Genomic DNA, 19,916 nt, shown 5'->3' with positions numbered 1-19,916 from the left:
CAAGCAGGCGTCTTTCCAAACTGTTTTAGACTGTTCAGTGTTAGAATTCATTTGTGTAATTCCATCAATGTCAAGGAACAATTCTGAATGCCTGTGTTCTCTACATGTCTTGTATCCTAACAAAAGTCCCTGAGAAGAAACAGTTGCCATTACACCTGGCAGAAACCAGCTCCAAAACAAATATCCCCAAGGCAGAAACGCCCCCCCCCCCCCCCCCCCCCAAAAAAAAAACCCCAAACAAGTTCACAAATTGACTTACTGATCATGACAGCACGGCCTTTTGGATCTACAGCCAAGTACTGGCCTGGAACAATTCTGCGACATCCGCTCTTGCCAAAGGTTTCCTGATGAATCTTCTCAAACACGTTCTTGGAGGGCTGGTACTCCAGAATAACAATGCGTCCCGAATCGCTGCCCACGACAATGTAGTCTTTGGTCCCACCTGTCAGCCTGAAGGCCATGAGGGAGCGAATGACTCCGAACACTTCCACCGTCAGCAAGGTGTGAACCTTTCCTGTATTGGGATCGGGGCGAAGTAACTCCAGGATCTTGCCCCGGGAAACAACAATTTCTTGTTGCTTGGTTCCTAAGGAACCCAAAACGTAAAAAATAGTTAGCAACAGCACAGCAGAACAAGCAATTTCAAAAAGCACTATAAGAAACAGAAAACTTTATGAGCACTACAAACTGAGTATTTATTATTATTATCAAAGAACTCTAACAACTTATTTTGCCACATTACATATCACTATCCCCATGGCTGCAGCATATTTTAACAGATCAGGAAAGTGAACTAAACATTAAGTTAAATCCATGTGTAATCAAACCAAACTTCTCTTGACCTTTCCGCAAATCACATTACCTCAAGTTATATACCCAAAAGCAAAAGATAATATACTAGCAAAACCAAAAAACTAATGCTATACTGAAGCAGATGAGCTTCAGTAACCAAACCCAACCAAAAATTAAAAGCAAGCACCTTACTTTCTCTACTATATGAAAGAATTCCAGTCAAAAAAAGCTTAGAGAGAAAAATGTATTACCTGAGAAATTGCCATGGATAGCATAGCTAATGCCAGTGGCACGCTGTAACGTTAGGTTGTAGAGGAACATGTTGACAACAGGTTTGCTTCACTGTATCTTAGTGCCACTGAGTCTGCAACAAGTAGAATAAAAAAATATACCTCATAAAGAGAAAACTCATATGGAAAAGAGAGAGAGAACCTCTTGATTTATCAGAGTACATAATTTTATTCATTTTCAGTGACATCACAGCACTTACTGTCACTCCACTACCTCCAGTTATTTTGTATCTAATAGTAGCAAGAAAGTGGCAACGGACTCTCCGGAAGACAGCAAGGCTGCTACGTGTCCGCTGAACCCTAACGGCCATGTAACTGCTCGGGACTTTCACCTAATCGCTGCTTACAACTTCTGCGTTTCAAGAACCAAGCAGAACCCAGCGAATCTTTATAAGGGCATCGCAGGCCGTTACACCTCACTCATCTCGCCGTTCCCGTTAATATGACTCCAGCCACCCACAGCGGCCCGGCGCGAGCGCCTCAGGCGCTTCCTCCCCCCGGGGGACGACGCGGGAGGGAAGTCCAGATCCGCACAGGCCGCCGCATTCGCTTCGCCGGGTTATGCAGGCCCCGAGACAGCGGGAACCAGCCCTCAGCCGCCCCGGCCGTGCCGAGGCCCTCCCAGGGCCGGGGCCCAGCACCGGCCGCCCCCTGGGCGGGCTCCCCGCGCCCCGCCAGGCCGCAGGCTCCGGTAACCGGCCGCGGCCCAACCCCCGGCCCGGCCGCCTCTTGCAGGCCAGGCCCCGAGGGGCGCTCGGATCCGCGGCCGCTGCCCCCGGAAATGGCGGCCCAACCCGCACCTCCCCGGCTCAGGGGCCGCCGCTGGGCGGGCGCGGCGCGGTGGAGCCGCCCCTACCGTGCGGATGGCGGCGGATGCAGCTCCTGCCTAGGCCGGCGCCCCGCCGGCCCGCTCCGCCATCAGCCCCGCGCCTGCGCGCCGCCCTCGCGCGCCTCCTCGCCGAGGCCTTCTGCGAGGCCCGGCGCGCGCGCAGCCTGAGGGGAGCGGCTGCCCTCCGCGGCGCCTGAACGGCCGCGGGGCAATGGGAGCCGCTGCCCGTACCCAGAGCCTCCGGAAACTCTCTCAGACTTCTTCCGCCGCGGGGCGCCGTAGGGTGATGAGCTTCGCGCTCCGCCAGGCTGAACCGAGCGGCCGCGAGCGTTCAGGCAGCGTCTCGGACAACCCCAGCGGCCCGCACGGTGGCGGGGACCGTGTCACCCGTATCCCAAGATGGCGGCGGCCGCCGCGCCGGGGCCGAGGGCGCCGGGCGGGGATGGCGGCTGCGGCTCGTCGTCGTCCTCCTCCTCCCTGTCCATGGAGCGGATTCAGTCACTCACCGACCTGTCGGACCTGGAGGCCGCCTACGGCCGGCTGTGTGAGGAGGAGGTGTGCGGAGACGGCCCGGCAGGCGACGGTGCCCCGGCGGGGAGGGCCGGGGAGGCGGCGGCGATCGGGCCCCGGGCGACGTGGCCTCCTTGCCAAGCACCGCCACTGTCTGCGTTCCCCGCTGCTTGCGTTAGGTCTTAGAAACTTAGAAAGAATCGGGGTCAACAGCAGGAAAATATCCTCATTTCTGACCTCCGCTTTCCTTCTCCAAACCCGGCTTTTGGTTTGGTTATCACTGCTCCAGCTCCCTTTGACTCGCTGCTGTGTGGCAGGGAGACCAGGCGTCTCGCTGTCGCAGCTCCCTTAGCTGTCCAGATCTTTCACAGAAATATTAAATACGGCCTTAACCAGCCCGCCAGGCCTGACGGGGAGTGGCGTCACCTCTGGGGAATTTGTATCCCAGAATTGTGAGTTGATTTAGGATCCCCTGGCATGTTGACAGCCCAGCCTGAGGAGCAGTTTGTGGGTTATCTTTGTTAAAAGTGATGAAATTTTTATAACTGATGTTTTGGTATTGCATGAATATAAATATTGCAAGATTAGAATGGGAACTTGGGAAGGATTTCATTGTCATCTGAGAACTTGGACGTGCTAAAACCTTGCAAGCTGCATATCTGTGGCTTGACGCAGTCTGTAATAACCGTTGCTAGTCTAGAGAGGACTCAAAGTCACACAAGTCTTTATTTTTCTTTTTCTTTCAGAAAGTTGTGCAAGAGGAGCTGGATGCTCTCTTGGAACAGCAAAGCACTATAGAGAACAAGATGGTTGCACTTCATCGCATGGGGTTAGTGATCACTATACCCTCCCCTTCCTTCTGCTGCTGTACGCTGTTCAGCACCTCCCTGCTTGCTTCACATACATGAAAATTCATTCCAGCGAGGGAACTAAGTTCATTCTCAGAAGATGTCTGTTATTGAAGAGTTTAAATAAACTTTATTTTTTTTGTGCATCAGCTTGTGATAGGGAAGTGTAGTTGGATCCTCACCCTGGACTTCCAGTTCTCAGCAGGACTAACAGAGTAGATGCCACTCCCTTACAGTGACCGATCCCTCTTGGTGTAGGTTGAGCACTTCTTCAGAAACACTGTTGAATATATCACCCCAGATATTGTCACATTTTAGAATCAACGCTTTGATCAGATGTGTTGTGTCAAGCCGTTTGCAGATGTGGGCAAGTATTACTGCCTCGCTTTATGGTAAGCTTGTGCTAGCAGTCTGGAAAGCCAGCATAAGTGGCCTCAAGTCTAGTGAAAGCTTAGAGCACAAGTTCACAGACTTCATCTTCCACTTCAGAAGTGGACAGTTCCCTAAACCTTCAGCAGTTCATTCATGCCCTTATTGATGTGATTAGTCTATCTGCGCAGCCTCTTCCGAGGCAAACTGTTTCATTTTTGGTGCTTTGATCATGTAGGAAGGGCATGAAATGAGAGCAACCATTGCTGACAGGAGCAGCTGGGTCTGGGGAAAGAAACACCCTGCTATTCCAGACTATCCTGCTACTTAATATCTGCTTCTCATATGTTCAATTTGTGTATGTTTCCAGCCCTAATTTGCAGCTCATTGAGGGGGATGCCCAGCAGCTGGCAGGGATGATCACTTTCACCTGCAACCTGGCTGAGAATGTCAGCAGTAAAGTCCGTCAACTTGACCTTGCCAAGGTATCTGGACCGAGGGGTGTTTGGGACTCATCAGCACCAAGCCACGTTCTGCCTGTTGCATCTGCTCGTGTCCTCACAGCACAACTGTCAAACAGAGGAACGTGCCCTTTTTCGGGGGGGGGTGGGGCAGAGAGGCTGGAAGCTGTTTTATTCTTTGCTTGGGCATTATCTAGTGTTGTTAGGCAATGGTGTCTTGCTGGGCCCCTGGACACTGCAGGATACAAGGGTAAATAATGCGTGTGATTTTGTGTACAGCAGCTGGCTCTCCAATATTCCCTTCTCTCCTTGCAGCTCCTGGTGAAATATGATGAATAAGTTGAGATTAATCTTCGTTAGCCCTCTGTTATCTAGCTATTGCAGTGCTGATGCACTGCGGAAATGGTCACAGTCATCTGAGACTGGGCAGGAATCCAAGCTGTCATATTCTTTGTACAGAGATAGGCTAAGAGACTTCAGGTCCCAGCACCCAGCAAACCTTCTTCTCAAACTGAAAGAGAGCATGTGTGGTTGTGTCTGTAGTCTCTGCCTGTTCGTTAAACTGGAGTATAGCTTGTGAGTTCAAGCCAAGTTTTGATGGGAAAATGTTGCTCCTCTTTCAGAGTCATCAATGTTATGACTTTTTAAGTAGTTTGGGGTTTCTGGTTACCTAGCTGTTTATCTTTTACAGAAGTATCACTTCGAACTGTTTCTTCCCCCTTTTTTTTCCATGCTGTCTTCTCTTCATAATTCTATTCCTCTGGTCCAGCTAGCAGAAGGAAACCTTACTGTTTGCTTTTCTTCCAGAATCGACTCTATCAGGCCATTCAGAGAGCTGATGACATCCTGGACCTAAAGTTCTGCATGGACGGAGTTCAAACTGCCCTGCGAAATGAAGACTATGAACAAGCAGCAGCTCATATCCATCGCTATCTGTCTCTAGATAAATCAGTCATTGAGCTCAGTCGACAGGGCAAGGAAGGTGGGTACTGTTCATGAGGAGAAGCTGATAAGTCACCTTTCCAGTAAGATAGCTAGAAACTGCCTGATTTCCCATGACGGATTGCCTCAGCCTGATAGACCAAGGCAGAAGATCCAATGCTAGCCAAGCACATTAGTATGTTATATAGTAATGTAGAGGTGAAAGCTTTGAAGTGTTAGTAGGTTTGAATTATCATTACTTGATGGGACAGTTCCTGGCACAAGGCCTCAGTAGCTTATCAGATGCTGACTAGGTGAAGGACAAAACATGTTGGACAGAAGTGAGACAGAAAAGGCTCTGGGAGCTGTTGCAGTGTTACAGTGTGATACCAAGAAAAGCAGCTGGACACGAAGAAACAAGAAAGAAATTACCTGACGCCTAAAAGAAATATCTCTGGATTGGAGCTAAGGTGTAATTTGCCGGGTTTGGATGATATGGAGTTTTCTTGTGATATCCTGTTGATGTGTTTGCAATCTCCTTGTGAGACTGTGACATTAGATGTGTGTACATCACACGCAGCCCCAACTGTCTTTGTTACAGCCTGTAGAATAATTCCAGGGTGCCTGCTGCCCTCCTGGCCTTTAGCCTTCTGATTGTCATCTCAGGGCTGCACAGCTTTCATCTCTTTTTTGGGAAAATAAGTATTGGACACAGTACTAACATTGTCCTGCCATCTTTCCCTTTGTTCTCCCACCTTTTGACTAGGGGGTATAATTGATGCCAACCTGAAGCTCCTGCAGGAAGCAGAGCAGCGCCTGAAGACAATTGTCGCAGAGAAATTTGACATGGCTATGAAGCAGGGAGACCTGCCTCAGGTGGAACGGTTCTTCAAGATATTTCCCCTGCTAGGCTTACATGAAGAGGGGCTGAGCAAGTTCTCGGAGTACCTCTGCAAGCAGGTAACAGATTCTGTGAAACATACTGTGATCTGACTGGGCTCTTAAGGGAAAGTATTACCAGCTGACTGGTCCCATTGTCATTCAGGTGGCCAACAAAGCAGAGGAGAACCTGCTGCTGGTGATGGGGACGGACATGAGTGACCGTCGAGCTGCTGTCATCTTTGCAGACACCCTGACGCTCCTCTTTGAAGGTAATCTTCTCCCTTCCTTCTTTGCTGATGGATTGAAAATAATCTGTGATGAGGTTGTCTGTCAGCTTAAAAGCTTTTAGTTCAAGCTCCAGGATAGTGCAGAGTGCCTCTTCCCCATTTCAGCTATGAGAATGTCGTGCTAGAGGGACAGAGACACAACCAGTGGACTTTTTCCCAGCCAGGAGGGGGCATGAGAATAAGTTTTCCTTTGTTCAGCTTGTGCAGTCACAATGTGCACTTGCAAAGGAGCAGTTGTCCTCAGGAGGCAGGCTTTCTGCATGACATAAGGAGCTTTCTCAGCTGAAGGGACTGCACAAGTTTTCCTGGGAGAGTTGTAGATTTCTCCTTAGATAGCCTGCTGGATTTGAGGGGGTCTCAGGAGACTTGGATCAGACACCTCTTGTTCTCTGCATCCTAAAAACAAATGGCTATTCCCTAAAGGATTCTTTAGACCCACAGTTCTCCAGGCAAACATATCTGATCCCTTAAGACTGAGCGGCTGTTATTGCCTCCTGGCCTGTCTCTCCAAGGAGGACCATGGCAGCTTGAAGGCAGACAGGGAAGGGAGAGAGCATATGAATGCTCTGTGGGAATGTCACCAAAGACAGTAATGGAGATTCTGTGGTGATTAACTGCCTTCTCTATTATGTCTGCTGTAATTCCAGGCTGCACCACTGCCAAGTCACTCTCCCAGCCTGGCAGCCTTGCTACTACTGAAGGTCCTCAGAGCTGCTGGGGCTTTCTTGGCAGGAGCACAGGGAAGGATGTTCCTACCTCTTGGAGTAGAGAGTTGGGGAGAAGAAACCAATCTCAGAGAGATACCTCCCTGGGAATGAGTTTTCTCTCCAAGGAGATTCAGCCCTCACTAATGCCTGCTCACTTAGGCATCTGTGTGATGCGTAAGAGCAGAGCTTGCTCTGGGCTGAATTTCCTAACACTGCTGTTCTCTTGTAACTTGGCAGGTACTGACAGCTGAGACTAGATTTGGATGATAGTTTTGTCCCTTGCCCAGTTTAGCTGGTGATTCTAAAGCGTGGCTTTCTCCTGTGAAGGCTTCATATCTTCAGGACACCTTGGGTCTTTCTGGGTAATATGGCAGCTAGCATACATCCCATGGCAAGAGCTCTCTCTGAGAAGAGAGATGGCTTCTACCCCAGGAGATCTGCATTGTAGCCTTGAAATTAACTGGGAAGAGGACGGAGGGCATCATATGCAGAGATAAGGTGCCATGGAATGAGGGGTGGTGATGGTAGACCTCCGGTAGGTGGCTGGACAGTCTGAACTGTTCCTCTGGGGAATGAATGATCCTGTGTTAAGCACTGTCCAAGAACTCCTACAGCTCTGCACTGGGTCCAGACTGGATGGGAGCTCTCTCTTCAGGCTGTCTCTTGTGTCTGAGAACAGAAGAGATCCCCCAGCATGGCTGCCCTTCTCCCTGCAGGGATTGCTCGCATTGTGGAAACGCACCAACCCATCGTGGAGACTTACTATGGTCCAGGGAGGCTCTACACCCTCATCAAGCACCTGCAAGTGGAGTGTGACCGGCAGGTGGAGAAGGTGGTGGACAACTTCATCAAACAGAGGGACTATCACAGGCAGGTAAGAGGGGTGTGAGGCTGTCTGACATAGACAGCTGCAGCCTCCATCCAGCTGTGTGGGTCTTCAGCTGCCACAGAGGTGGCAAGTTTGGCTGTTGAGAGAAACCCTGCTTTACCCCATACCTGCACTGATGATGTGAAGGGGTGCAGCCTGTGGCTCTCTCTTCTGTTGCAGGGAAGATGATAATTAGATGATAATTAGACCCTGGGCACAGGGTTCTTTGCTCTGCAGGTCTGTAGGGCACTTTCAGCACACCTTCTGCACCATCTTGTGCCTGCTCCTGCCCATGAGATGCAGGACTGCTGTAATGTCTTGTGCTCACACACCTTGGTGCCTCTGCTGGAGTTCTCATCCTGTAGCCCTTCCTGGCAGGCTGAGTTCTGTCTTGGAGGAAGGGGTGAACTGATGCAGTTCCTTTCTCTGGTGATGCTTCCCACAGAGCATTCCTGTTGCCCTCCCTGAGCAAGTACCTCTTTAGGCTATAGCGTGAGAAGAAGCTTTTAACTTCACCAGCAAAGATTTTCATGACTCTCCTATTCTTGTGATTGCAGTTCCAGCAGGTTCAGAACAGCATGATAAGAAGTTCTTCTACAGAGAAGATTGAGCCAAGGTACAAACAAAACCCTTTTTGCTCTCTAATTTTCCGCTCTTGATCTGTCATTAACACTACTTAGCATTTAGATAACTCTTCTCATCTTCCAGAGGCTTTGTGGCTGCTAAAGCATAAAAAACAATTGTTAGGTGCCCTTCACCGCCCTTGTATGAAGGCAGTTTCAGTGTCACTTTATTTTGCTTATTCAGTACTTTTAAGTCCTGGTCATTGCTGGAGGATTGGGAATATCATGGCACATAAAGGACAGAGACTTCATATGGTTCTGCCCACCTCCTGCTAACGGTCAGAGTATGGTCCTTGGAGCCCACGAAATGGAGCAATTCCCTGGGCAAATAATCAGTGGCAAAATTGGGAGTAAATCTTTGGGTCCTATTTATCTGTACTGCTGCTGTACAGACTCTGTAAAATCAACTTCTTGCTAATGAGCTGAACTGCTTTCAGCCTCCCTCCTCCTCTTTTTATTTTGAGTATTTGTGAAGTCCTAAAGTAAGGCCATTTGTAAATGCATCCAGCCCATCTGGCATTGCATGGCTTCTAAACATGCCTTGAAAGAAAGCTTACATTTCTAAAGCAAATCTGTCTGGGATCCTACAGGACCAGTTACTTCAGTGGTAATATAGAAGAGCACTTACTACTTGCTCCGAGTCATCCATAAAATAAAGGTTCCTCACCCCACTCATTTGTTGTGAGGCTTTGAGCAGTATTTGTAATGTGCTTTTGTGCACACTGATGAAAAAGCTGCTGAGGTGACAGTCTTTTTCTTTTCATCGTTAAATGCGAAGTCATCTCTGATTGGAACACTGTGTTCAGCATTGTCACATCCTTTTTTGGTTTCACATTTCTTGAGCTGTTGAGCTCAAACAGATCCTTCATCATTTTCAGACAAATGCATGCATCTGGACACAAGAGCACATATACAGAGGTGACAGGGACCTGGAGTTTCTAAAATTGGCCTTGTAAGGCTCACAGAATCAGAAAAATTGAGGGAGGAAGGGAGTGCTGAAGGTCTCTAGTCCAAAATCCTGCTCAAAACAGGGCTAGTTTTGAAGTTAGATCAGGTTCTTCAGACTCTTGCAGTCCTTACTACTGTGATTTTAATATGGTTGTACTTACATCCATGGAGATAAAAAAGAAGCTTCTCTGCAATGATTTTTAGAGAACATTTTGACAAGCTATGGATTTTAGATACATCCGTGGTGTTTAGCTTACATAGCAAATCCCTTGGATGGGGGCTGTCCTGGAGACCGTGATTATAATATGGGAAAGTAATCCCCAGGTGGATTAGCATCTCTTACTTAGGAAGATCTGTCTGGGATTTGCTCATTGGAGGTTTTTGTCACCGCTTCTGCAGTAGAGATCCCAAGCTGTGGTACTCAGTGCTGGTAGCTTACAGTCTGTTTCAAAGTGGTCCGGCAGGTGCGAGTCCTGTGTCCACATGTGGCTGGGCACAGAGCAAGGAAATGCTGTTGCTGCCAAGCAAACTAAGTCTGGGAACCCTTCTCTAAAACAGATGGTGTTTGGCCTCTGTTTGCCACAGGGTGAGTGACAAGATGAACTGTTGAGCTGATCCATTCTGGCAGCACTTATCTGCTACCCAGCATAACTTGTCTCCACTTAACTCAGCTTATGGTGGAGAGCTGTCAAGCCTAGAAGCAAGCCTCAGCAGAAACAAACTCCCGAACGTATTTGAAGGCAGAGTTGAGACTATGTGCATGTACCAGTGATTTTGCTGAGCTTTGCCATTCAACGGCACAGATGGAGATGGGCAGTATTAATCTCATAGTGAGAGAACAGAGAATGCGCTACTTTACTGAGTTAAATTAGTGCCCTTCCTGTTGTAGGCTTGCTACCTTGATGTCTTCTGTGTTCCTTGCAGGGAACTTGACCCTATTTTAACAGAGGTAACCTTGATGAATGCCCGCAGTGAGCTCTACTTGAGGTTTATCAAGAGACGAATAGTATCTGATTTCGAGGTGGGAGACTCTATGGCCTCAGAGGAGGTAAAGCAAGGTAACATCTTGAATACCAATGCTTGCAGGCTCTTTGCTCCTTGAATGTGCCCAGGGAGGAGACGTATCTGAGTCAGTGTCAGAGCTAAGTGGCACAGGTTCCACGAAGGCACTGTGGGAGCACTCTTCAGAAGAGGATTTGGCCTTCCCAAGTCCATTTTCAGCACTGGGCTTCCTGACAAAGTCCTGCCATAACCATCCTCTGCATTGGGGCTTTTTCACACTCCAGCACATCGTAGTGGGGGAGGAAGCTGTTTTAAGTCATGACTTTACAGGCCACTACAGTTCTGTTGGGGAAAAATGCCTGTGACCACTATATCAGATGCCTGCATGAGAAAAGCAATATTCAGGAAGCATATAACCATGGAGGAGGGCAGATAGAAGGATAACCCTCTGGGAAAGGATCTGGACCAACAGTTAATATCACTGGTACAGGAAGTATTCACTGTTCAATCTTCTAGTCCAACAGATCAAGTTGCTCCCCTCTAAAAGGGGAACAAAACTAACTTTATAGGAATATGACAGCAGAGCATAATAAACAAGGTCCCCAAAGAGGGGGAAGGCCCTTCAGTAACTGCAGGCACAGATGCTAAAGGTGGAGGCCTTGGGGAAAACAGGCTGAGAGTTTTGGCATTCCAGGGAGCTCTGGAAATCACTTCTCCTGTCACCTGCAAAAGTCAGCACAGCTCTTTCAGATCCACAGATAAGACCTGTGATTTATTCCAGGTTGGGCTTTGCAGGTGTGTGTCTGTTGGGTGCTTGTTAGGCAACAAGGTGATGATGTGCAATTGTTTTCTGGTACACAGTTCCTGCTGATAGTTCTCCTTTGTGTTCTGCAGAGCATCAAAAATACCTGGACAAGCTCCTCAACAACTGCCTGCTGAGCCGCACCATGCAAGAGCTCATTGGCTACTACATCACCATGGAGGAATACTTCATGAGGGAGACTGTCAACAAGGTAGGGCTCAGACTGCTGCTTGCAACAGCCTGGGCTCTCTGCCAGGGACTGAAGCCTCTGTGTCTGCTCCACAGTCCTCTGCTGAGCACCCTGAGGGAGGGAGATGGGTATGTCGCAGGTCTGCAGCGGTTTGGAAGGCCTGTTGTTTCCCTTGGCCCTGGAAGGCAAGAAGCCCTTTCTGAACTTTGCCTCCAAACATACCCTTGGGTGTGGAAAGTGGCTGAGTTCTGTGCCTGGGCAGGGCTGGTAGCCAGACCCACCTCCCCGGTGCTCTGTCCTTGGCAGAACGTAACTCCTGAATCAAGTCACGTACCTCCATCAGCCTCACCCTCACGCTGTTCTTCCTTGCTTCCTGTGCTAGAGGGTTACACTGCTCCAGGAGCTGCAGAGCCAGAGCTATCTCAGGATGGCACAAAGTAACTGCTCCAAATGTAGTTTGTGAGGTGGGCTGGCTCCTTGGGTTGAAGGTCCCTCTAGCAATGGGAAGTGCAGTTCCTCCAGCTGCCGTCCTGTGGGGAGAGTCAGTGCCATGCATTGTCCCCCCAGAGTGGTCTGGTCCCCAGCCTGGCTCTTGTCGTTAAGCAGTGTATTCCTGGGGTTGTTAGTTGGAGTCTGGGTGAGAAGGCTGCAGCAAGACAAACTGTTGCCTGGAAGGAGAAGGAGCAACACTTCTGCAAGCCTATATTTTCCTAGTTGATGCTTGGTTATTGGCTTCAGAAGAGCAACTTCTACTGAGTGGATTCTGGAGATATTCCCCAAACCACCATGGGCTACTGAAAACTAGGATGAGTGGTGCCAGGCCACATGTGGTTCAGTTCAGCTTAGGGTGACACAGGAAAGCTGGCAGTGTTTCACAGTTTGCTCTCATGGCACTGCTCTGAGAAGGCACCTTCACTTGTTGAGCTCAGAGTACTAAGACAGCTTTCCTTGCAGGCTGTTGCCATGGACAGCTACGAGAAGGGCCAGCTCACCTCCAGCATGGTAGATGATGTGTTTTATATAGTGAAGAAGTGTATTGGGCGTGCTCTGTCCAGCTCCAGCATAGACTGCCTCTGCGCCATGATCAACCACTCCACCACTGAGCTGGAGTCCGACTTCAGGTAATGAAAAGACACCGGATTCATTGTAACTTGTCTCCTCCTGATGTTCTGCAAATAGTGTTTGATATCAAATGGTCTTCCTTGTGTTCTCTGCCTTTGGAGGATGCCAGTAGGAAGCAGGCTCAGGTGCAGTGTAGCTGGCGGAAGCTAGGCGTACCTTTGTCACAGCAGTGGTAGTCACCTGTAGGACAGACAGACTTAAAAGAGAAAGGCATGAGCCTTGAGACCTGAAGTCCCTGCGAGACTGAGCCACCACACAATGTTGGTGGGTGATACCTGGCTTGATAGTACATGGTCACTGCCAGTTGTTCTCTGGGTTGCCTGTGAGCTTGCCTAAGACTGCTGTTCTGTTGTGACTTGAATGGTTGCCCACTGTACCTTGGGGTGAGCCTGCAGAACCGGCCTGCTCCTGTTTTTCATTGCAATGTGGGAGTGGAAAACTGTGACTGAACTCAGCAGACAAATGCAGTCAGGTTTTTGGAGGAAAGCTCAAAGTCTGGGCTGTTTATTTCTCTTCCGTTTCAACCTTGCCTGCTTTAGATGCTGACAGGAGATATTTGCCAGCCTTTCTTTGCCCCTGTAAAATTCCACTTCCGTTGTCAGGTCACAGCTCAACCAAAGTGCTGTCCTGTGTTAGAGCGTGACTTTGCTACGGCTGCCTCAGCCCTGCCTTGCTGTGTCTGCTGTAAGCCCTGGTGTATTCTGCTTGCCCCATAGGGAGGTTCTGTACAACAAGCTGAAGCAAGGCTTCCCAGCCACCACCTTCCAGGACTTCCAGAGAGGGGTGACCAGTGCCGTGAGCATCATGCACAGCAGCCTGCAGCAAGGCAAGTTTGATACCAAAGGCATCGAAAGCACCGACGAGGCCAAGCAGTCCTTTCTGGTGGGTTTGATGGCTGTCCTAGCGTACAGTGAGTTGCGTGGTAGGGGGAAAAACAATACCTCTCGGAGTGGGAGAAAAGGATACGTGTGACTATTGCACGTTCAGAGAACCTGAAAAGCTGTTGAGGTGTGATGAGTGGCCTGACCTTGGATGTCTGGTCGATGCTGCTACTTCATCTCATGTTTGCAGGGCTTCCACACCAAGCCTGTCTGAGCATGATCCTGTGGTTGCCTCTTAGGCTGCTGTGATAATGCTCCCCTCCAGGCTAGGGAAGAGTCTCTGCTCTTTTGAAATGGCCATCAACCTTTTTCTTCGCAGGCTCTGCACAAAGGCTGTGGGAGCATGTCTCATCCACATCTTCCCCTGGATGGGAAAGTTTTTCCAACCCACGCTCAGAGCTCCTTCATCCTTGCTTATCAGATGAGAGAGTTACCATTAGAGCAGGGTTCTCCACTCCACTGAGCATGCAAGATCCTCCTGTTACTTTCTCCTAATAGCAGTGCTGCAGTTCACTGCATGCCTGAGCAGGCCTGAGCATGGCTGAGAGCGTTACAGGCTGTGGGAGAGCATTCGAAGGGCTGTTGCTCTTGTCCTCTAGTGTGTCCTTTCTTCTGGTAGGATGCTTGTGACAAAAGCATGCAGTGTAGAAGAGACCTCACTGGGACAGCAACTCTGTCCAGATCTGCTGTCTCCTTTCAACCAGCTCTGCTGCATATTGATGCTGTGCAGACATGTAGGCAGAGACCCTGAGAGCCCTGGAGAGGGCCTGGCTCACACTGGCTTGTCTCCCTCCTTGCAAGTTGCCGTGAGCAGCCAGTGCTGAAGAGGCTCCTTGGGACTTTCTCTGTGCCGGGAGAGAAGACACCGAAGGCACCAGTAAAGGGAGAGGGAGGGACCAAACACTCATTTCATTAAACTCTTGGTTACAGGTCTCTGGATTTCTTGAAACAAAGCACTTAAAATGTCAGTTCTCCCACTGGATTCCTCATTCACCTGTCAGCTCGCTGCATTTCCCTGTCTGCACAAACCCCAGTATTATTCTGACATTTAGTTCAGCTTCAGCAGGTAAAGAGCAGCCTGTTCAGTGAAGAACAGATATTGCTTCTGCCTAGATGAGAGTGCCTTCCTACTGCCTGTGCTTCTTTGGACATGCTGTGTAGAATCCATCATCTCCAGCTGCTCCTGGCGTGTTTTCTTCATGACACTGTCACAGGAATGAGCAAAGAAGTTGGGGGTACATCCTCTCTTCCATCAGTCCACCCAAGACTGGGGCTTGGCTGCAGCATCATAGGCAGAATGATGAGGAAGAGAAGTGGACTGAACTAATTCAGACTTTGCAGCAGCTGCAGGTTCAGCGCACACATGGTCAGTTATTGTGGCTCAGCTTGACGTAACTCTGTGAATCTGCAGTGATTTGATCATATGGGAGCACCTCTGCCCCTTAAACATTTGCATTTCAATCTGTAGAGTGAGCAAGGCGTAGAGCTGTGCAGACTTGTAGCTGAGACTGAGAAATTCCAGTGAATTCTACTTTTTTTTCCCCCCCCCCCAGGTGACCTTAAACAATGTTGAAGTCTGCAGTGAAAACATCATGACCCTAAAGAAGACCTTGGAGGTGCGGTCTGGATTCTTTCTCTTTTTTTTTTTTTTTTCCATAACCATAACTTGCAATGGCCTCCCTGAGGGGGTCAGATAAACCTTCTGGACTTCCCTCTGCCCACATTCCTGAGGTCTTTGACCTCCTGCCTTAGGAAAGCAGTTTTGAGCTGGCAGAGCAAACTGACACATATTTAGTAGTGTAACTTGGTCTAGCTAGAAGTACCAGTTCCTCCAGGTTCACCAACCTGGCACAGAGTAGGAGTCAATTGATTCAAATGTGCATCATGGAGAGGTTGTGGTTCTCTGGTGCTGGGCTGAATGGCCCTTGGCCGTCCTCTCGCCAGCTCGAGCCAGCAGCTTCTGCCCTCACAGGGGTGAGAGTTCAGTGGTTCTCCATGCCTGCAAGCATGCTGGCAGGCAGCCAGAGCTCAGCAATGCGAAGGGATAGAAGCAACCCAGGTTATTAATGCAACTTACTGATGGATCTCTTCCCTGCAGAGTGACTGCACCAAACTGCTTAGCCAAGGCTTTGGGGGCGAACAAGCGCAGGCCAAGATTGACAGCTGCCTCTCTGACATGGCCGCAGTCTCCAACAAATTCCGTGACCTCCTGCAGGTGAGTGTCTTGCTGTTACTGCCGGCCTCCAACACATAGTGGCGGGAATCATTTCAGCCCGAGGTCTTGGCCATGTCTAACTCTAGGAGTCCTGGGTAGGGGGACAGAAGGAAGCAAATCAGTCTGCTTTGGGGCCTGTGAACCAGATCCAGCCCCTTTGCACAGCCACACCAGCTGGGGGCTGCATAAAAGCTCTGGAAGCAGCTGCAGAGCTAGAAGGAACGTCGTTCCTTTTGTCTTCACTCAGCACAGAGCGGTAGCTGTTTCAGCATTTCAAGGACAGGAAATAATAATAGCACTCCCATCCACTCCATTCTCCCTCATGGCTTGGCATGTTGTCAAGATGTCCAGAGACTTGCTAGATAACGCTGTAGAAGAGTTGGTGGTAGAGAAGCAGCTGCTCTGCTCTCAGGTTCCACCTCCTTTCCCCAGGTGGAAATACTCCCCTAGTTGGGACAGAAGGCTCTTTGGCTAAAGCCACTCTCCTGTGGCGTGCTGGGACCTTTTCCTCCATACTTTCACAGTGGTCTTCAACAGGGAGGGGAGTAGAAAGGCCTAATACTCCTGTGGAAAGAAGCCAAGCAAAAGAGACCACTTTGAACCAGGTTTGCCATCATCTTTGTACTTCACAGAGGAGCAAGGCCCTTTTTTATTTGGCTTCCCAGTTCACTGTGATCAGATGTCTTCAGATTGGTACTGCAAGTGAACCTTCTTGAGGCTCGTGGTCAATATAAAACCAAACAGCTCATGAATAAGCAGTAAAACTCTCCAGTCTAGTGCTGGCGCAGTATTAAAACTGGCTGCAAAGTAATCAAGATGCTAGGCAACCAGTTCCTGCACTGCCTGAGTCACACGCACATTGCATTTGCCTTGGAAAAGGGCAATTGCCAGCAGGGCCTGCTCCGAAATGCCAATTTTAGTTAAAAACTTTCATCAAATGCCAGGCAGTGTTGGTACCTGAATGGTTTCATGCTGGGTGAGCTTTCTTGACATCTTGCTGAGCCAAACGGGGGTGGTTGGCAGGAGAGGTTTTTAGAGGGCTCCCTAGCATTGGAGCAGATAGAACAGCCTTTGCTGACAACCTGCTGTTCGGGGGAGATGGCATGTGCTAGGGTTATGATTAATTCAGGGAGCTAACTGTGGTTCCAGCTTTTATCTCTTCTTTTAACTTCTCCTACTGAGCTAAGCTGCACTGGAGGAGAGAGGCTTGAGTTGAGTCCAGTCACAGTGTCCTACTGGCTGGCACTGAATGGAAACGCTCGTGTAGTTTGCATCCTTTCCTACCTCAGGGGGATGTGCACTAAACACCTCTCTCCTGCCAGGAAACCACCTGCAGCTGTGCAGGAAATATGAGTCCTTCAGACAGGCTGCAAGTCAACACAAGGGCAGCTTCTGGGCCTGTCTTTCCACCTTCTGTTGTAGTAATGTCCTTGGAGCCATCCAGCTTCAGATGACTGTGGGATCCAGCACTAGGACACCTGGGTTTAGTTTCCTGTGCATGTCTGCGGGTCGGTTTCCCCAGCTTGTGATGAGGGTGTGAGGCAGTATCCGGACAGCCTGGCTGGCTCAGTTGTGTTGTTGGACATTAAGCGTGCTCAGCTGCTCTCATGTCCTCTTCCTCTCCCCCCTCAGGAAGGTCTCAACGAGCTGAACAGCACAGCCATCAAACCCCAGGTGAAGCCCTGGATCAATCTGTTCCTCTCCGTCTCCCATAACATCGAGGAGGTAAGGCTCAACGTTCTCTGCTTCCAGCCCTACTCCTTTACTGCCCCTCCGCTGCACAGCGGTGCAATCAGAGCGACCACTTTCTCATTTCCGCTCACTTCTCTGCTGTTTCCTCAGCACAGAGAAGGAGGTAGACTCCCAGAACTTGCTCTGCATCCCGGTGTGGCAAGGGGCACATGGCTTGAGAGGAGCTTAAGAAAATGGAAGGGGGGCAGTGCTACCCCAGGAGGCACCACCCTCCCTTTCCTCAGGGCCAATTGCTGCTGTTCACAGTAGGCCAAATAAACAACTCTTTTTGTATTTCAATGTCAGGAAGAGTTCAGCGACTACGAAGCTAACGATCCCTGGGTCCAGCAGTTCATCGTCAATCTGGAACAGCAGATGACAGAGTTCAAGGTGAGGGGAAGCAGACGCAGCAGCTTGCCGGGCTTCAGCCATATCTCCACACAGCATCTCCCAACTCTTCTGCCCTGCTCAGGGGAACAATGGACAGTGATGTCCTCTGATTCCTCACAAGCCTCCTGGAGACTGATGGCTTTGGCCAGTGCTGTTCCCCCAGTGAGCATGGAAGTGATGGGTCTTTGTTTGAAAGCTCTTACAGGCATGGGTTTTGGGGCCCTCTGCTCAGTTTTTAGCCTGACAAGAATGACACTGGTTTCTGCTTCTAGGCTGGACTGTCTCCAGTGATTTATGATACCCTCACTGGTCTTATGACCAGTCTCATAGCCATCGAATTGGAAAAAGTACTTCTCAAATCCACCTTCAGCAGGGTAAGCAAAACACTGTCCTCTCCCCTGCAGTCTGGCTGGTCTGCAAACCTGCCACCATAAAACCCTCCATTACCTTCCAAAGGATGGGGCAAGGCAGGGGCAAATACTACCCTCCGAAAAACCCTACCACAGCTGGTAGCCACCTCAAGGAAGTCTTGCATTACTGTACACGAGAAGAAAGTATGTTTAATGATGGGGCTGGGAAGAGCTTGCAAAAAGAGGAGGGGCTAGCTCTTAAGGTGGGTGCAAAGATGAGCCACTATTGTCTGCAACAGCAGAAGGTCTGACTGTTCAGAGACCTCACCTCCACTACTGTAATATCTGTTTCTGTTCATGGTTTGGCACAACCCTAGGCCTGCTTGGAGAATTAACAGAGCTTCCTTGGTCCCCGCAGCTTGGCGGTCTGCAGTTTGACAAGGAGCTGAGATCTCTCATAGCCTATCTCACCACAGTCACTACTTGGACTATCCGTGACAAGTTTGCCCGTCTTTCCCAAATGGCCACTATCCTCAATCTGGAAAGGGTGAGCTGCACTTTTTTTTTTTTTTTTCCTGCTTTTATTAGGGGAACTGCAGGAGCCCCAGCCAGACTGCACATGGATTTACTGGGCTTGTCCAAATTTTGTCATGCATACCATGGGAGGGCGGCTAGGGAATTTGCCCCATGCCTGATGGTTGTTTATTTGCAGGAGTTCATGGCAGGAAATACTGCCCAGCCATCATCCTCCCCCTGGCACACGCACAACCTTAGGCAGAGGTTGAACTCACGTGTGAAGGTGGCTTCAGCCGACTTGTTTCCTGCAGCTCTCCTCTTTCTTCAGGTGACGGAGATCTTGGATTACTGGGGCCCAAACTCAGGCCCACTCACGTGGCGCCTTACTCCTGCAGAGGTCCGGCAGGTGCTGGCTCTCCGAATTGACTTCCGAAGCGAGGACATCAAACGGCTGCGCCTGTAGTTGCCTTGTGTTTTCTTCAGCATGTGAGCACCACCCTGGATGTAAGGGCATGAACGCTACAACCATGGAGCCTGTCCTCATCCTGTCCTGGGGCTAGCCAGCAGTAACAGGGTGCAGTTGCCTGGTGTTGCCTGCCATCCTGCTCATATTTCTTAGAGCAAAGGGCTTTTCTTGGTCTGGGAGGAAGAGCCTTGAACTTTTTATGGGACCAGAAATAAGGCAGCAGAGAAATCTCTCATGTTGAGAGCAGTCTGACACTAATTCTGAAAACGTACTAGTCTGAGGGACAAGCTGGTGGTAGCTTGTGACTTCCTTTTATTCTGCTTTCCTTTGGGTGGCCACAGAGGGTCTAGGAAGTTTTGGGGCTCTTGTGGTATGGTTCAAATATGGGTCTGCGCACACCCCACATCTTGTGCTGCCCTAACACTTTTATGGGGAGGCTGCACAAGTGCCACTAGTTTCTGGGTTAGCTACTGCAGTCCTACAAATCCCAAGTTGTGCCTCTGCCCCTCATGGTGGTGGGGACTGTTCTGTAGAAGAGGCAGACTGCTGTGAGAAAAGAGTGATTTGGTTAGGGTTGGGGGGGGGGTACAGTGTTTGGGGGGGGGGGCAGGGAATCACTAGAAAGCCTCTGTAAGAAGCTGGATTGTGTCCCTGCCGGCTCTCTGTGGCATGTACAGCTACCCCATAAATAAATCTTGCCCAGTTGAGCAGTAACCTCGGGTGATATGCGTGTACATGTGCTTGGAGGGAGCTAGAGAGAAGATAGACAAGCCCATCACCATCTCTTCTCTTCTGCTGTGTCATGGCATCAGGAGGAGCTTCCCTGCCTGCCAGCTGGCATTGGCACAGCATGATTACAAACACCCTTGAGACAGCACCTGGTACTAGCCCTGCTGGCCCAATGCTCTGCTGTCTC

General features: G+C 49.8%; 2 protein-coding genes across 2 annotated transcripts in view; one reads left to right on the top strand and one right to left on the bottom strand.

The window, feature by feature from the left end:
• SF3B3 (splicing factor 3b subunit 3) overlaps positions 1-2,083 on the bottom strand; it is a 30,934-nt gene extending 28,851 nt beyond the window's left edge. Inside the window, exons 1-3 of the mRNA XM_026107360.2 lie at positions 1,939-2,083; positions 1,044-1,156; positions 260-586 (exon numbers count right to left, since the gene is read on the bottom strand). Of these exons, the coding sequence (XP_025963145.1) occupies positions 260-586; positions 1,044-1,113 (397 nt within the window). The 5' untranslated portion in view covers positions 1,114-1,156; positions 1,939-2,083. The remainder of the gene's footprint in view (positions 1-259; positions 587-1,043; positions 1,157-1,938) is intronic.
• Positions 2,084-2,205: 122 nt separating this feature from the next.
• Positions 2,206-19,714, top strand: COG4 (component of oligomeric golgi complex 4). Its single transcript, XM_026107364.2, has 19 exons — positions 2,206-2,466; positions 3,168-3,250; positions 4,009-4,123; positions 4,907-5,081; positions 5,787-5,980; positions 6,066-6,171; positions 7,613-7,770; positions 8,322-8,380; positions 10,260-10,393; positions 11,232-11,350; positions 12,284-12,450; positions 13,168-13,333; positions 14,886-14,948; positions 15,431-15,547; positions 17,180-17,272; positions 17,585-17,668; positions 17,941-18,042; positions 18,437-18,565; positions 18,863-19,714. The coding sequence occupies exons 1-19, from the start codon at positions 2,311-2,313 to the stop codon at positions 18,995-18,997; spliced, it is 2,355 nt and encodes a 784-aa protein (XP_025963149.2). The 5' UTR covers positions 2,206-2,310; the 3' UTR covers positions 18,998-19,714.
• Positions 19,715-19,916: the final 202 nt, after the last annotated feature.

Source organism: Dromaius novaehollandiae, chromosome 13 (assembly GCF_036370855.1).
Source record: "Dromaius novaehollandiae isolate bDroNov1 chromosome 13, bDroNov1.hap1, whole genome shotgun sequence".
Classification (NCBI taxonomy): Eukaryota; Metazoa; Chordata; class Aves; order Casuariiformes; family Dromaiidae; genus Dromaius; species Dromaius novaehollandiae.
Note: the sequence above shows the minus strand (reverse complement) of the source record. Positions and strands in the feature narration are given on the sequence as shown.